Source organism: Megalobrama amblycephala, unplaced genomic scaffold (genome assembly GCF_018812025.1).
Source record: "Megalobrama amblycephala isolate DHTTF-2021 unplaced genomic scaffold, ASM1881202v1 scaffold230, whole genome shotgun sequence".
NCBI lineage: Eukaryota > Metazoa > Chordata > Actinopteri > Cypriniformes > Xenocyprididae > Megalobrama > Megalobrama amblycephala.
In genome coordinates, this window is record NW_025953339.1 from 873,967 (window position 1) to 889,029 (window position 15,063).

Here is a 15,063-nt window from a genome sequence, read left to right on the forward strand (position 1 = left end):
CAAACAATAGAACCCATTAACCATGTAAATGTGGTCTTGAGAGAGAAAAACATTTGCAGGCCTTTTTTAAAAATTGTTGAAAGTGATGTTGTAATTCTGCAACAGTGGGCTTTACAGGGTTAAAGACCGTGTTGCAGTTGTTTTGAAGTATTTTTATGTTTTTAAACTTGTATGTTAGTTAAGGGCAATCACGTCATGTTCACTATTGTTTCACAGGGACATGAGACCTGCAGGTGACAGGTGATTGCCTTAAAAACCCATTGCAAACAAGTGAAATGTAAAATTTAATTAAGTGAAATTTAATTAATCTTAATGTTAACAATTCTTATGCACCCCATTCACGTATTACTATATACATTCATACACAATATATTCAATTCTAAAACAAAACATGATTATACACACACATTTACTTTTGAAATTAAATATGGTATGTGTTGCACAAAAATATTTAGGCATTACTTGCAAATACCGTGGGTTCGTTCATATTTATTTTTAGTACGATTGTTTTAAACATGTAAAACTGCGCAGCATTAACCCACCAAATCATTTGACAAATAGGATGCAGGTGCGTTAACAAGGATGCTAAAGAATGCAGTTCACCTCTTGAGATCAGGGGAGTGAGGTTTACCTGCACAGCTCTCACCTGCACCCCCATTATACTCACCTCCCTAAACCTCACTCCCACCTGGGTCACGGCAAGAAATGTAACCCCTCCGGTCCTAGTCGCCCCACTCCAAGAGGGTGAGTACAGGTGAGTGTGAGTACAGGTGAGTACACTTAGATGTTCTTAAGATTATCTTAAGAAGTACAAAAGAAATTTTTTTAGTATATTAAATACAAAATTAGTGCACGAAAATAGAGCACTTTAAGTATATTGTAGCACACAGAATCTTTGTAATTGTTTTTGAAATTGCTGTTTATTATTTTGCACTGCAGTTCTAGGGTTAAGGCAGGAAGTTAATGAGCCCAGAAGAGAGGCGGACAGAGAGTGAGTTAGTCTGATGCGGGTGTGTTGCAGTTGTTCTGCGTTCCGATTAAAACAGTTCAGAACGAAGCCTCCCTTGTCTGTCGTTCCTCAGATACTACAATATTATAGAAATGTTCTTTTTTTTTTCCACCTGGGAAGGTAAACGTATACAAGTATCACTCTGTAGCCTACATCAGTATTGATGATTTTAATAGTTATGCAATGGAAGATTATCATAACAAAGTATACATATACATTAATATGATAGGTTACATATCATAGGCCAGCTGTCAGGATAAAAAGTGATTTACTTGAGTTGGAAACAACTGCCTTATAACAACAAAACACAATTCATCATTTTTTTTTTTACTGTTCACAGATTAATCTTAAATTTAATCTTTTTTAATAGGCTAATTATATTGTTTTGATGTTCCTAGAAATAATAGTTCATGTTGAACTCAGTGTAATCACATCCGCTGGAGGTGTTGATGATGTTTCAGGACTTATTTCTTGAGTATTTATCTGACTTTACTTGTTTCCACTCAGAAATTCATCTGCAAAGGAGTTTCATCATCTTCTGAAAAGAATCTCACTGAAATAATAATAAAAAATATATAGACAAATCAAAAGATTGCATATCAAGACATATCAACACCAATACTAAATGTACTCATAATTATGAAATTACATAAGATGCAAGTCCTACTTTAGTGGTTCAAAAAAACATTCTAAAGCTCAACTAATTGCATGTAACAAATTTAAAATATAATACATTTTAATTTAATTGTAAAAACATTCAATCAAGAAAAACATTGCATTCAGTTCACACTTAATTATATTCTTTTAAAATATATTATTTTCATAATATGTATTTTTTTATGAGTATGTCTTTTTTCCCCCACAAGAATATGGGTATGGCTTGCGTGTTGTGTTTGTGAGTGCTCAGCACATACCCTGTGATGTGGACTGCCCTGATCGAGATGACATTTTATCAATATCCGACTCATTCTCAAAAATGTTCTGGACTCCACCAGTATTCTGTAAGAGAAATATCTGTGTCTACAGAGATCACCACAGGAAGTGCTTCCCATGATGAAATCAATGCTGTATGCTGAATATTATAAATTGATGTGTACACAAACTATTCTTAAATCCCACTTTGAAGGGTTATACTTTTCTTTTCTAGATAAGAAGGTCTCTTTAAGGAATAGTTCACCCAAAATGAAAATACTTTTTTCTTCATTCTGAATCTGAAGGTCACTATGAAATGTAATTGTACAGAAATCTCTAAGTTTTTAAATATTTAACTTTGTGCCTCACAGAAAGCTGTAAGGGTGAGTAATTTATTTTCATTGTTGCCTGAATTATTCCTTTAAGTGTTTCAGAATAGGCTGTGTAGTGGTGAGTTATATGAGACATGTTTGTGCATCTGTGTGTGTGGTTAAACATGCTTGTGTATGTGCTTTGTGGTGTAACTGTAGCCTCAGTCTGCCACATAACCCACTTCTCCATTGGCTTGCAGTCTCCTCTTCAGCTCTGCATTTTCTCGCTCCAGCACCTTATTCTGAACAGCAGAGGGAGATCTCAGACAGTTCAAGCATTCAAACAGAAACTATTCAATCATAACCACTGATCTCTAACAAGGCGCTACTTGACACGTTTTCAGTGACAAATAATGGCTGCTTCTCAAACAGAAAACTGCATCCTAGTGAAGCAGTGTCCTTCCTAGTTCAGTCCTTCAGTCCTTGTACGCCTCCTCAGCATTAATCACTTAGAATGAGGATGGTCTAATAAGTGCACATGGCTATGTCATATATGTTTCCGCCCCTGCAGTCACAAAACATACTTTATATTAAAAACCTTTATATTAACTGCCTTTCTATTAATGCAGTACAGAATGCCTGTGGCCTCGCATTGGTTTACATTATAGCATTATGTGATTAATTTACAACAAATCAAAAGAAAACATAATGCCTTTATCTCCAAAATCATTACTTTTGGCTTACATTTCATAATGACCTCAGACAAGCTCAGTGACAACTTGTTTTCAGGCCATAAATATTTTTTACCAGCCATGAAGCATACAAACCCGATTCCAAAAAAGTTGGGACACTGTACAAATTGTGAATAAAAAAGGAATGCAATAATTTACAAATCTCATAAACTTATATTTTATTCACAATATAATATAGATAACATATCAAATGTTGAAAGTGAGACATTTTGAAATGTCTTGCCAAATATTGGCTCATTTTGGATTTCATGAGAGCTACACATTCCAAAAAAGTTGGGACAGGTAGCAATAAGAGGCCAGAAAAGTTAAATGTACATATAAGGAACAGCTGGAGGACCAATTTGCAACTTATTAGGTCAATTGGCAACATGATTGGGTATAAAAAAAGCCTCTCAGAGTGGCAGTGTCTCTCAGAAGTCAAGATGGGCAGAGGATCACCAATTCCCCCAATGCTGTGGCGAAAAATAGTGGAGCAATATCAGAAAGGAGTTTCTTAGAGAAAAATTGCAAAGAGTTTGAAGTTATCATCATCTACAGTGCATAATATCATCCAAAGATTCAGAGAATCTGGAACAATCTCTGTGCGTAAGGGTCGAGGCTGGAAAACCATACTGGATGCCCGTGATCTTCGGGCCCTTAGACGACACTGCATCACATACAGGAATGCTACTGTAATGGAAATCACAACATGGGCTCAGGAATACTTCCAGAAAACATTGTCGGTGAACACAATCTACCGTGCCATTCGCCGTTGCCGGCTAAAACTCTATAGGTCAAAAAAGAAGCCATATCTAAACATGATCCAGAAGCGTTTTCTCTGGGCCAAGGCTCATTTAAAATGGACTGTGGCAAAGTGGAAAACTGTTCTGTGGTCAGACGAATCAAAATTTAAAGTTCTTTTTGGAAAACTGGGACGCCATGTCATCTGGACTAAAGAGGACAAGGACAACCCAAGTTGTTATCAGCGCTCAGAAGCCTGCATCTCTGATGGTATGGGGTTGCATGAGTGAGTGTGGCATGGGCAGCTTACACATCTGGAAAGGCACCATCAATGCTGAAAGGTATATCCAAGTTCTAGAACAACATATGCTTCCATCCAGACATCGTCTCTTTCAGGGAAGACCTTGCATTTTCCAACATGACAATGCCAGACCACATACTGCACTACATTACAACATCATGGCAGCGTAGAAGAAGGATCCGGGTACTGAAATGGCCAGCCTGCAGTCCAGATCTTTCACCCATAGAAAACATTTGGCACATCATAAAGAGGAAGATGTGACAAAGAAGACCTAAGACAGTTGAGCAACTAGAAGCCAGTATTAGACAAGAATGGGACAACATCCCTATTCCTTGAGCAACTTGTCTCAGTCTCCAGAGGTTTGCAGACTGTTATAAAAAGAAGAGGGGATGCCACACAGTGGTAAATGGCCTTGTCCCAACTTTTTTGAGATGTGTTGATGCCATGAAATTTAAATTTCTATGTTGTATTCAAAATAAAATATTGAAATTTGAAACTTCCACATCTTTGCATTCTGTTTTTATTCACAATTTGTACAGTGTCCCAACTTTTTTGGAATCAGGTTTGTAGATTAATCCTTATTAAAGTTACAAAAGTTATTCAGTGTAGAGCAGTGAGTGATTTTTGTTGTTGTTTGTTTAACATAAAATAAAGATAGCAGCAGGTTTATTAGGCTGCTGTCACTTTAAGAGCTAATGTATGGATATAATATATCCTTATTAAAGTTACAAAAGTTATTCAGTGTAGAGCAGTGAGGTATTTTTTGTTGTTGTTTGTTTAACATAAAATAAAGATAGCAGCAGGTTTATTAGGCTGCTGTCACTTTAAGAGCTAATGTATGGATCTAATATATTGATACACATGCATTTACCTTCTCAGCTGTTTACTTTCATTTAAGATATAACTGACTATGTTTATGAGGGTAATTGGCAAGATGGGCATTTTGACATAATGTCTGTTCAAGCACAAGAACACATGGAAGAGAACTCAATTCAGTATTCACGCGCTGTCTGAGACGCAGATTTCTGGGCGCGTGCTTCAGATGTTCATCAACATCAAAACTCACACAGCAGCCAAGTAACGAATTGAGTTGCCTTTCATGTCTTCTTGCGCTTGAATATTTAAACTTAGCTTAAACTTTCATGACGATGCAGTCCTTGCTTGTCAAATGTCCCAAGTGTCGTTCAGTTTCATGTTCTCAGAACATTGCATTGTTAGAATTCATTAAAAATGTTACCGGCCAACTGGCAATTGACACCATTTAATATTCTTGACAACACGGATTTTTATTCACATTTGGCGCTTGAGAAGTGTTAATTTTAGGCCCTCATCCTTCCAACTGAGAAACACTCAATGTGTCTCTGAAATTATCCTTTTAAATGTTAGCAAATAATACCTGCTGTTATAACTATCAAAGAGACTGTCATTATATACTTGCATGTATATAATCAAACAATATACAGTATACGTGGTCTTAAAAGGCTCCACTCTTCACTACAATGGTAACACTATAAAACTAACATAACAGAACCACCTGTAAATCCCAACATAACACAACTTTAAGCACTAACTTATGTCTCCCTATATTAATCTTGCACAAAATAACAATTTCAACATTTATTTTCTTTAACATTTCAACATTTATTTACATGCAAAGCATGCTGGAAAATACAAATCTGCTGCAACTCAATCATATTAAGCTCAGCTTACTACAATCAAATTTTGAGTTCATGCAACTTTTTCTATTAAGTACAATGAACTTTCATCTTTATTTGAGTGAAACAAACTAATTTCATTTAATTAATTTCACCGTTCCTTTTTACATTGTGTCTATGAGATTGAATCTTTTAGAGTTTTATGACTGGATAAGTCACTGTTTGCAGATAATTGAATGTGTTATGCCATGAAATGTATCACACATCACAAAAGCATCAGATTTTTCTAGCGAAACTAGAAACTAGTGCTGGCCTACTATGCTGAGCTCCAGGCATTTCTCTGAAGTGATCTGTATGTGGAGTGATTACTGTACCTTGTGTCTCAGGGCCTCCACCACCAGGTCTCGATCACCCAGTAGACCATCATTCTGCTTATAAGCACGGAAGGAGTCACCAATGATGGACACCAGCAGATGGGACTAAGAAAGAAAAAAAAAAACAGCAAAGAATCTGAAAATCAAATCAAAAAGAATCACTGGTAAGATTTAAAGGATTAGTTCACTTTAAAATAAAAATTATCCCAAGATTTACTCACCCTCAAGTGATCCTAGGTGTGTATGAGTTTCTTCTTTCTGATGAACACAATTGGAGTTATATTAATAAATATCCTGACGTGTCCAAGCTTTATAATGTGTTTGTGTAAGAAAAAAAATCCATATTTAATAAGTTGCGTCAGTTATGCTTTTTATGTCAGTTGAATACGGAAGGCGGTCTGCCGGAAGCTAGATATTTTACTTTAAAACTTGTTAAATATGGATATTATTCTTACACAAACGCTTCACTTTGCTTCAGAAGGCCTTTATTAACCCCCCGGAGCCGTGTGGAGTACATTTATGATGGATGGATGCACCTTCTTGGGGTTCAAACTCATTGGCCCAATTCACTGCCATTATAAAGCTTGGATGTGTCAGGATATTTATTAATATATCTCCGATTGTGTTCATCAGAAAGAAGAAAGTCATATACACCTAGGGAGTGAGTAAATCTTGGGGTAATTTTCATTTTAAAGTGAACTAATCCTTTAACATTGAGTCAATGATATTTATAAGTCATACATTTATTAGTATAAATTAATAATACATTAAAACCAAAATTCTTATTATAAGATTATAAAACCAACAAATAGCATACCTACTGTAAGGCTGATATCAAAACTATAACTTTAAGTAAAATCAAATATGCTGTACAAGTCATGTATAACTTACTGTAAATATAGTTGAAATTGGTTAAATAATTTTGATGAGTTAAAGTAATGGAAAAACATACTGCTGTGACTTAATGATCATATATATATATATATATATATATATATATATATATATTTTTTTTTTTTTTACAGTGTTAAAGGATTAGTTCACTTTCATATTAAAATTTCCTTAAAATTTACTCACCCCCATGTCATCCAAGATGTTCATGTCTTTCTTTCTTCAGTCGAAAAGAAATTAAGGTTTTTGATGAAAACATTCCAGGATTTTTCTCCATATAGTGGACTTCAATGGCCTCCAGACGGATGAAGGTCAAAATTACATTTTCATTGCAGCTTCAAAGCATTCTACACGATCCCAGACGAGGAATAAGGGTCTTATCTAGAGAAACCATCGCTCATTTGCTTAAAAAATAAATAAATAAATAAATTATATAAGTTTTAGCAATAAATGCTCATCTTGAACTAGCTCTCTTCTCAAAGTCAAAGTTTGAAGTAATTTTGAAATACTTGCACTAGAATATTGTATATGACAATTTAGTTCAAACTTTGACCTGTGGAGGGCAGTAATACACTTAGAAGTGTCTACACTGCTGGAATTTAAATAGAGAATAAGAAGAGAGCTAGTTCAAGATGAGCATTTATGGTTAAAATGTATAAAATGTAAAAAAAAAAAAAAATTAGAAAATGAGCAATGGTTTCTCTAGATAAGACCCTTATTTCTCATCTGGGATCGCTGTAAACTGTAATTTTGACCTTCAACCATTTGGGCTCCATTGAAGTCCACTGTATGGAGAAAAATCATGGAATGTTTTCATCAAAAACCTTAATTTCTTTTCGACTGAAGAAAGAAAGGCATGGACATCTTGGATGACATGGGGGTGAGTAAATTATCAGGAAATTTTAATTAGAAAGTGAACTAATCCTTTAAGATAAAAACAGGAAATGTATAATTCCATTATACATATATATTATACATATATATATTTTATTTTATTTTATTTTTTTAACTGATATAACATGTTGGTGAAATATAATCTTGACTACAGATTTAGAGATTTACACTCTCTCCCTGCTCAAGTAGATGAAGTTGTACTTGTGTGTCTATTGCCTATATGTAAAATAAGCAATAGCTGTCCTTGGAGGTTGCCAGCTTTATTTATGGAGGTTGCCAGCTTTATCAGGAAATTTTAATTAGAAAGTGAACTAATCCTTTAAGATAAAAACAGGAAATTTATAATTCCATTATACATATATATTATACATATATATATTTTATTTTATTTTATTTTTTTAACTGATATAACATGTTGGTGAAATATAATCTTGACTACAGATTTAGAGATTTACACTCTCTCCCAGCTCAAGTAGATGAAGTTGTACTTGTGTGTCTATTGCCTATATGTAAAATAGCTGTCCTTGGAGGTTGCCAGGATGGCTATTGTAAACTGACTTGCCTTTAAAATAGTTACACACTACTACTCACACTACTAACTACACAGTTTTGCTGCTTATTCTAGTAAATAGTGACCCAAGTGCATCATTTGTCAACTGTAATGCATTTAAGATTCCTAGAACTCACAAACTTCTTGCTCTGGAAGATGTAGCAGTGGTACATGTCTGCCGCTGGGTGTTTGGCCACGAAGCCCAGTGTTTTGGGCTGAGACGGATGTACTGCACAGAATGAAACTGAGGGCAGTGCGCAGGAGTACAGCATGAACTGAGAAAAGGAGGGGGAGAGAGTGAATGAGGGTGTAGTACACATGTGTACATGAGTACAAAGTCCTCAGTCACACCTTGGTTTTATGCTCTAGAATATCAATGGCAGTTCTGGTCAGAAACAGATGTACTTTAGTTTTCTTCATTTTCTCGCCCATCTCAATGTTAGGATCCTAAAAGTAAAGGAAAGTCATAATAATAAAAGGACGCAGGGACACAGGATCAAGTCATATAATACCATTATGGCTACAGCAGAGTGACATTTATGGTTTTATCACCTGCAGGGCTTCTACTGCATCTGTCAGAATCTGCATCCCACTAGGACGGACCACCTGGATACGACCCAAAAACTACACACAATCCCCAAACCCCACTTGTGAGTCATTGCAATAAAACATTATTATTATTTAATATTATTTAGTACATAAATGCAACAAATTATTGACTAAATCGACGACAAGGAGATGCTTTCACTGATACTCACTTTAACTGAGAAGAATATTTCACTATCATCTTCTATGTCACTCATTTTCACCACTCTGCTGTCTGTCGTCTGTTTTTAAAATGACAAAATACACAGTGTAGTAAGAAGACAAGATGACATATTTCAAACATTTTATACAAACTATGACATATATAGTGGCCAGATATTTGGACACTTCTGGCACACTGTAAAAAGGCTTAACATTTCATAACATAATATCAAACCAAGCGGCATCAGCAAACAAATGCTTTTTCTCAGAACTAACTTCCCTTTTACCAGTATATAATACAAATCATAGGGCACAGAAACCACTACATATCCAAAACAACTTATACATTTTTTTTCACACACGAGAAACTGTAAACACACTTACGTTTGGGGGAGAACTTTGTGTCGTTGAGATGATGTCCTCTTCCGCGGTCTTTCAGGGTTAAAGTCGTGTGATGTTAATGGTTAACTATAAAACTTATTTTCTTTATGGCAGATCAGGCTTGATAACAAGTCAGCTGTTACCATCTGTCATTATTGCCATGGTGATGTCATAGCTGTTTATGATTATGAACATGTTTTAGCCATACGGACAAGTTAAAGAAACACTTCACACCAATTATTGATTCAATTTAATGTTTCAAATGTATACTATAAACAGTGCAATTGAGGAAAATTGAATTTATTGCAATTTTATTTAGGGTATCAAGAACAAAAAGTTGGCTCTAACCTGTAGATGGTGCTGTTGTAGATAAAATAATGCCATACTGTATTATAATTTAATAAACAACAACAAAAACAAATGTACAGAATAAACTAATTTATAAATCAAAGCCATTCAAGTGATTTAAAATTTCAGCTAAATATTTTATTATAAAACCAAACTCAATGTGAATGATCCGTTCCAGTGAAATGGTTTCACAAAGAAAGAAAGAAAGAAAAAGAGAAAAAACTGGTTTGGCAGACCAAATGATCATAAATATCTATCAGCAAAGGAGAAATCACCCAGCAATGAGTCTAAATCAAAAGTCATTTAAGTAATCAGCACATACATAACACATTTAAACACTATACACTCTGCATACCTTATCTTCAGTACATAGATGTAACATACCCTCTACCTATATTGAGATTTATTGCCAAATTATTTAGAGAAAAATGCAGAGAGACTATTTTTTAAGGGAAATTATCTCTCTGACCTGAGTCAAAGCTATTTCAGTAGTGTGACAAGGAAGGTGTGAACAAGTATTTCTTGTTTTACAGGACAAGATGATGTACATTTCTTTTTATGTGAAAGCTACAGACCATACATAAAGGACTTTGCTGCAGGCATTTTAACATATTTAATAAAACTTATTCTAATTTGGAAATGTTCTTATATGGCCCTGAAGAATGCTGTTATGTATCATGGGTGTTAATGTACTCGTTCACACGCATAGCTCGCATTCTGGGTGTCGTTCCTGTCACTACATATTCCCATTAGTTTAAGTGAAACTACAAGCAAAAATACACCTGAGATGATATCAATCTCACTGGTAATATTCATGCTCTGTTTCTTTAAGAGCATCTGAATTTGATTTTTTCTTTCCCAGACATGGAAAGAATTGAGCCCTGGATAAAACACACTGTCTATGGTGTTACTTTATTTACAATCTCTTTTCTTCAAAGGCCAAAGAAACTACACTTTTGAATAATATCCAAACAAAACCCATTCAGTTTCCTCTGCTTTTAGGTGTACAGAAGTATTTATAGATGTTGTACAAACATTGCATTCACAGTTTAAAATTAAGTCAGTCAGTAAAGAGTCGATATGTAATTATTAATTTTTCTGCTCATATATACAGCTGTTGTACATGTAGCATCATGCCCAATCAAACTGAGGGGACATGTTTTTTTTTTGTTTGTTTGTTTGTTTTTGACACATTTTAGATTAGGGTTCAATTATCACTATTAACTAACTATTAACTACGACTTTTGTCTTAATAAACTCCTAATTACTGATTATTTGTAAGGTAGTAATAATTATTAATAAGGTAGATGTTCAGTTTAAGCATTGGGTAGGATTAAGGGATGTAGAATATGGTCATGCAGAGTAAGACAATAATATGTGCTTTATAAGTACTAATAAATAGCCAATATCCTAAATATGCGTGCTAATAAGCAACTAGTTAATAGTCAGAATTGGACCCTAAAATAAAGTGCTAGCTTTTTTTTAACAGTCAAAGTAACTACATCAAGAACTACTATGTTGTTAAAAAGTGTTAAAAAGTTTTTTTCTTTAGCAAATAAAATGTGCATTACATTCCTGGACTATACCAAGGCTATTCTTTCCAGGGGTATGTTCAGGCATAATAATGCATAAAGCATTTTGAAAGGACAAAGAGAATGAAGCAGAAGAGAAGAATGCTACATAAATTGAAAATGAAAGCATGTTTGTGTCGGTCAAACTCCACTCAAAAGAGTTATCCATGAATCTTCTGAGGTAGAGTGTAGCCCAAACGCAGGATACACCGTGTCCTTGAACACGCAACTGAATGTATGAAGATGCTGCTTTCGGCCTCCTTGACCTGAGCTGTGGAAGGCAATAGTTCCACCTTCGTAATCCAGGGTCACTTCGACCTTCTTTGGCGGCATGACCAGCCCGTCACCTACAGCCACATTAGCCGAGTCATGGCATGCCATCAGCTTCTTGCTTTTCCACTGCAACTTCCAAGAGCTGGTGTTATGTCCCAGCCTGCTATGGTCACCTTTACGTGGGATGCTTTTATAGCACAGTCCCGCAGACCACGCACACCCAGGGCCGACCTCCACCGCCCACATGTGAACTCCTGTGGAGAAACCCTGCGTGCACATGACTTGACTGGCCGAGGAGAAGCGCTCACTCTGCTCTCCAGAGCTACTGCTCTTAACTCCAGCACACTGCTTGACTGTCCTGAGATCGGTGGACAGCAGAAGGCTGGGATTGGCTGTGGCTGGGTTGAAGGTCAGGTCTAGAGGGTTCATTATGCCATGGAGGCACTCCAACAGAAGACTCATCTCGGCGTGGAAGGCATCTGTACGTAGGGTGGAGCGCAGGTGCTTGGCATTGGAGGGCTCTTGGGAAGGTAGAGCAGGAATGGTGACGTTAGCAGCCTGGCGGACCCTTGCTTCAACGCCGAGGTAGTTCTGGATGAAGAGAAACTCTGAGGATTGATTGAGAACATCACGAGTGCACTGCTGGGCTTCTTGCAGCTGGTGTAGACAACCCTCCAAATCACATAGACTGGCCTGCCAGCTTTTGTCCCGCGAATGAAGTTTGTCGTCCATCATGGTGCTCATACGACTCTTAAAACATCACATATAAACAGTGTTAATGTGCTTTACCGCAACATGACTGTATGGCGTCAGCACTGGTCTAGATCTGTTGCTTTCTACATAAGTGACGGTGACATTTACTTGGCATTACTACTAAAACCAGAAGAGACTGCTTGCATATCATGCACATTTTGTCCAAACACATCAAAAGGGCTTTTCACACTGTGCTTAACCCCAGGTTATCGTTGTTCTAAACAGCACTTTTAACCCCGGGTAAATGAACTTTTCACACTTGTAATTTTGAAGCAGGGTTAGCACTGCTTTTTACCTAGGGTTATGAAACCCTGCTCCGGAGCTTTTGTGGTGCTAACCCTGCATTGCGGTGCCAAAGTTGTACAATGTGAAACAATGCAGAGTTAGAATGTTACAGCCAGACGCTTAGCAAAAGACAACCAATCGGGTACTCATATTTGCCTGCTTTGGACAGTCACAGAAACACTGCGCATTGTTTATCATCAGTAAATTCAGCATTTGAGAGGAAAAATGTCAAATGCTGAGAGAAAATGTGACAATTTGAATGAAGAAGAGACTGTTTCATTCTTACCTTTATAGTCCAAAATGTCCATTCAGTATAATTCGATAGTACAGTCAGCAATACGAGAACTCACAATTCTATAGCTATGTAAACAGGTCGCATGCTGCGTTCATCCAATCAATGACACTGACACTGCAAATATGCAAATAAGAACAATAACCCAGGGTTTAGGAATGTGCAGTGTGAAACGTCATTTTACGAATACCCAGGATTAATTGTTAATCCTGAAAATTGAAAAATTATGAGCAGTGTGAAATGTAAGGCAAGATAACCCAGGATTCCGTTTACCTGGGCTTTAAATAACCCAGGGTTAACTATTTAAAATGTGAAAAGCCCTAAACTGAACTAGTTAAAGTGGCATGATTTTAACTTTCTTTTTATTATTCTTACCTTGTATGTACTTATAAGTGAAGTCATGTTTTCCAGCAGTATGTTTGCCCTGGCCACCAGTTTATCTTCGGCCTTGTCCGTAGGTCCTTCGCTGGCGCTTTTCAGGAGAGTTTCTGTCATCTGTAGCTTGTCGGACACAGACTTCCCCAGTTCCTCAAGAATTCTCATCATTTCTCCCTTTGCCACCTCGAATGTCTGCACCTCGTGGTGCTGGTGAGTGCCCTCCATCAGGCAGTCTGAGCAGAGGAACAGTCGTTCCTGCGCACACAGATACTCCGTCACCTTCAAGTGCACTGGGCACCTCTTCCCATTCCGTTCTATGGGCAGCTCCACCAAGACGTGTACCGATCTGTGTCGTTCCTCGTGTCTCTTGAGGTGGCCGGGGCACAGTGACATTTCACAGCGTGTGCAGAATTTCACCGCAGCCACTGGATCATCCAGGCACTGGTCACATGGCACCGTCGGGCCTCCTCTCAATCCACCGCCTGAAGTGGCTGCCAGGAACCCATCCACGATACCGCTGAGCTTGAAGTTCTTCGGAAGCATCTCCGGACTGCCGTACTCTTCTCTGCACTCCGGACAACGTTTCGGGGACTTGGGATCTTCTGCGTGGGCAGCATTTTGTATACAACCCAGGCAGTAATTGTGTCCACAAGGAAGGGCTACAGGATCACGGTACAGCTGCAAACAGATTGGACAGCTCAACTCCAAAGCAAGACGCTCCTCAGGTTTACTTTGAGACATGTCTACAGGTTCTTAGCGAAAGCACTTCTGTGTGTTCACTTCAAGAAGTGAGAGACATCAGAGCGGTTACTGGTATAGCCTGTTCTGAGCCTGTACTGCAACATTCCAGGTACAGATGACATTGTCGAGAAATGCAATTGGTTCTACCAGCAACATAAGAATGCTTTATAGCAACTCGCATGATGTTTATGGACAAAACAACAATCTCTAATGGAAATATAATAATGGATAAATTAAGCACTGTGGGTATCTGAGCATGTTGAGTAGAAACAAGGAAACCAGAGGAACCAAATAATAATGAAAGCAACTTTTTACAAAAAACATGTGCCATGCTTCTTCATGTTTATGGTAAACACGAATTCCTCCGTGTGAGGCTCATTTTGTGCCACATCTGAAAATCTTGAGAGTGCTTCATCCTGTTGCATTAACCAGAAAAGTTTGATGCTTGTGTCGAGGAAAGGATACGACTGTCTGAAACTGACAGTCACGCTATGGCCCTTTGAGAGGGAATCAAAATCAAATGCTTTCGATTGTGCTGAAATAGATTAGGTAAAGAAATTAGATTCAGAGGAACATAATGCTTCACTTTCATCACTTAATAATCCTAAATGTATCTCTTGTATTAATCACAGATTGTATTGTAAAGATGAAATAAATACTTTTGCTTATGACATACAGTATGGATTTTTTAAATAGCTAACAGGACATTTATTTTGCAATCAGTCCTGTCAGAACACGTCAACCAACTAAAGTTTGCCAAGTGTTGAATGTAAGTGCATTACATGTCTACAGCAAACCTCAAGACTCTTTTATCAGACTCTGAAAATAGCTCAAGAATCTATTTAAGATGAGTCAGACAGCTGAAGCTCACTCAGAAGAATCCTCCCATCTGTAGGATATGCCAAATCCACCAGAAGTCTTGCTG

General features: G+C 37.0%; 2 protein-coding genes across 3 annotated transcripts; both read right to left on the reverse strand.

Annotated features, from left to right (window-relative positions):
- Positions 1-1,170: 1,170 nt before the first annotated feature.
- Positions 1,171-9,640, reverse strand: LOC125261020 (PTB domain-containing engulfment adapter protein 1-like). Of its 2 annotated transcripts, none has more exons than XM_048179562.1 (9): positions 9,501-9,640; positions 9,128-9,196; positions 8,922-8,993; positions 8,721-8,816; positions 8,507-8,644; positions 6,035-6,139; positions 2,475-2,534; positions 1,924-2,008; positions 1,171-1,562 (listed from the first exon to the last, which is right to left on the reverse strand). In XM_048179562.1, exons 2-9 carry the CDS (start codon positions 9,170-9,172, stop codon positions 1,513-1,515), a joined length of 651 nt encoding a protein of 216 aa, XP_048035519.1. In that variant the 5' UTR covers positions 9,173-9,196; positions 9,501-9,640; the 3' UTR covers positions 1,171-1,512. The 2 variants fall into 2 exon arrangements, with proteins under 2 accessions (XP_048035519.1, XP_048035518.1); XM_048179561.1 differs by having other exon boundaries at positions 1,924-2,029.
- Positions 9,641-11,236: 1,596 nt separating this feature from the next.
- On the reverse strand, positions 11,237-14,807 carry LOC125261018 (E3 ubiquitin-protein ligase TRIM7-like). The gene is made up of 2 exons (XM_048179560.1): positions 13,395-14,807; positions 11,237-12,439 (listed from the first exon to the last, which is right to left on the reverse strand). Exons 1-2 carry the CDS (start codon positions 14,136-14,138, stop codon positions 11,558-11,560), a joined length of 1,626 nt encoding a protein of 541 aa, XP_048035517.1. The 5' UTR covers positions 14,139-14,807; the 3' UTR covers positions 11,237-11,557.
- Positions 14,808-15,063: the final 256 nt, after the last annotated feature.

Coding starts and splice junctions, on each gene's coding strand:
- LOC125261020 (XM_048179561.1), bottom strand. CDS start 9,172: ATGAGTGACATAGAAGATGATAGTGAAATATTCTTCTCAGTTAAA. Junction 2,535..6,034: donor TGGAGGCCCTGAGACACAAG/GTACAGTAATCA, acceptor TCTGCTGTTCAG/AATAAGGTGCTGGAGCGAGA. Junction 1,563..1,923: donor AGGGCAGTCCACATCACAGG/GTATGTGCTGAG, acceptor TTATTATTTCAG/TGAGATTCTTTTCAGAAGAT.
- LOC125261018 (XM_048179560.1), bottom strand. CDS start 14,138: ATGTCTCAAAGTAAACCTGAGGAGCGTCTTGCTTTGGAGTTGAGCTGT. Junction 12,440..13,394: donor CACTTATAAGTACATACAAG/GTAAGAATAATA, acceptor TGATGTTTTAAG/AGTCGTATGAGCACCATGAT.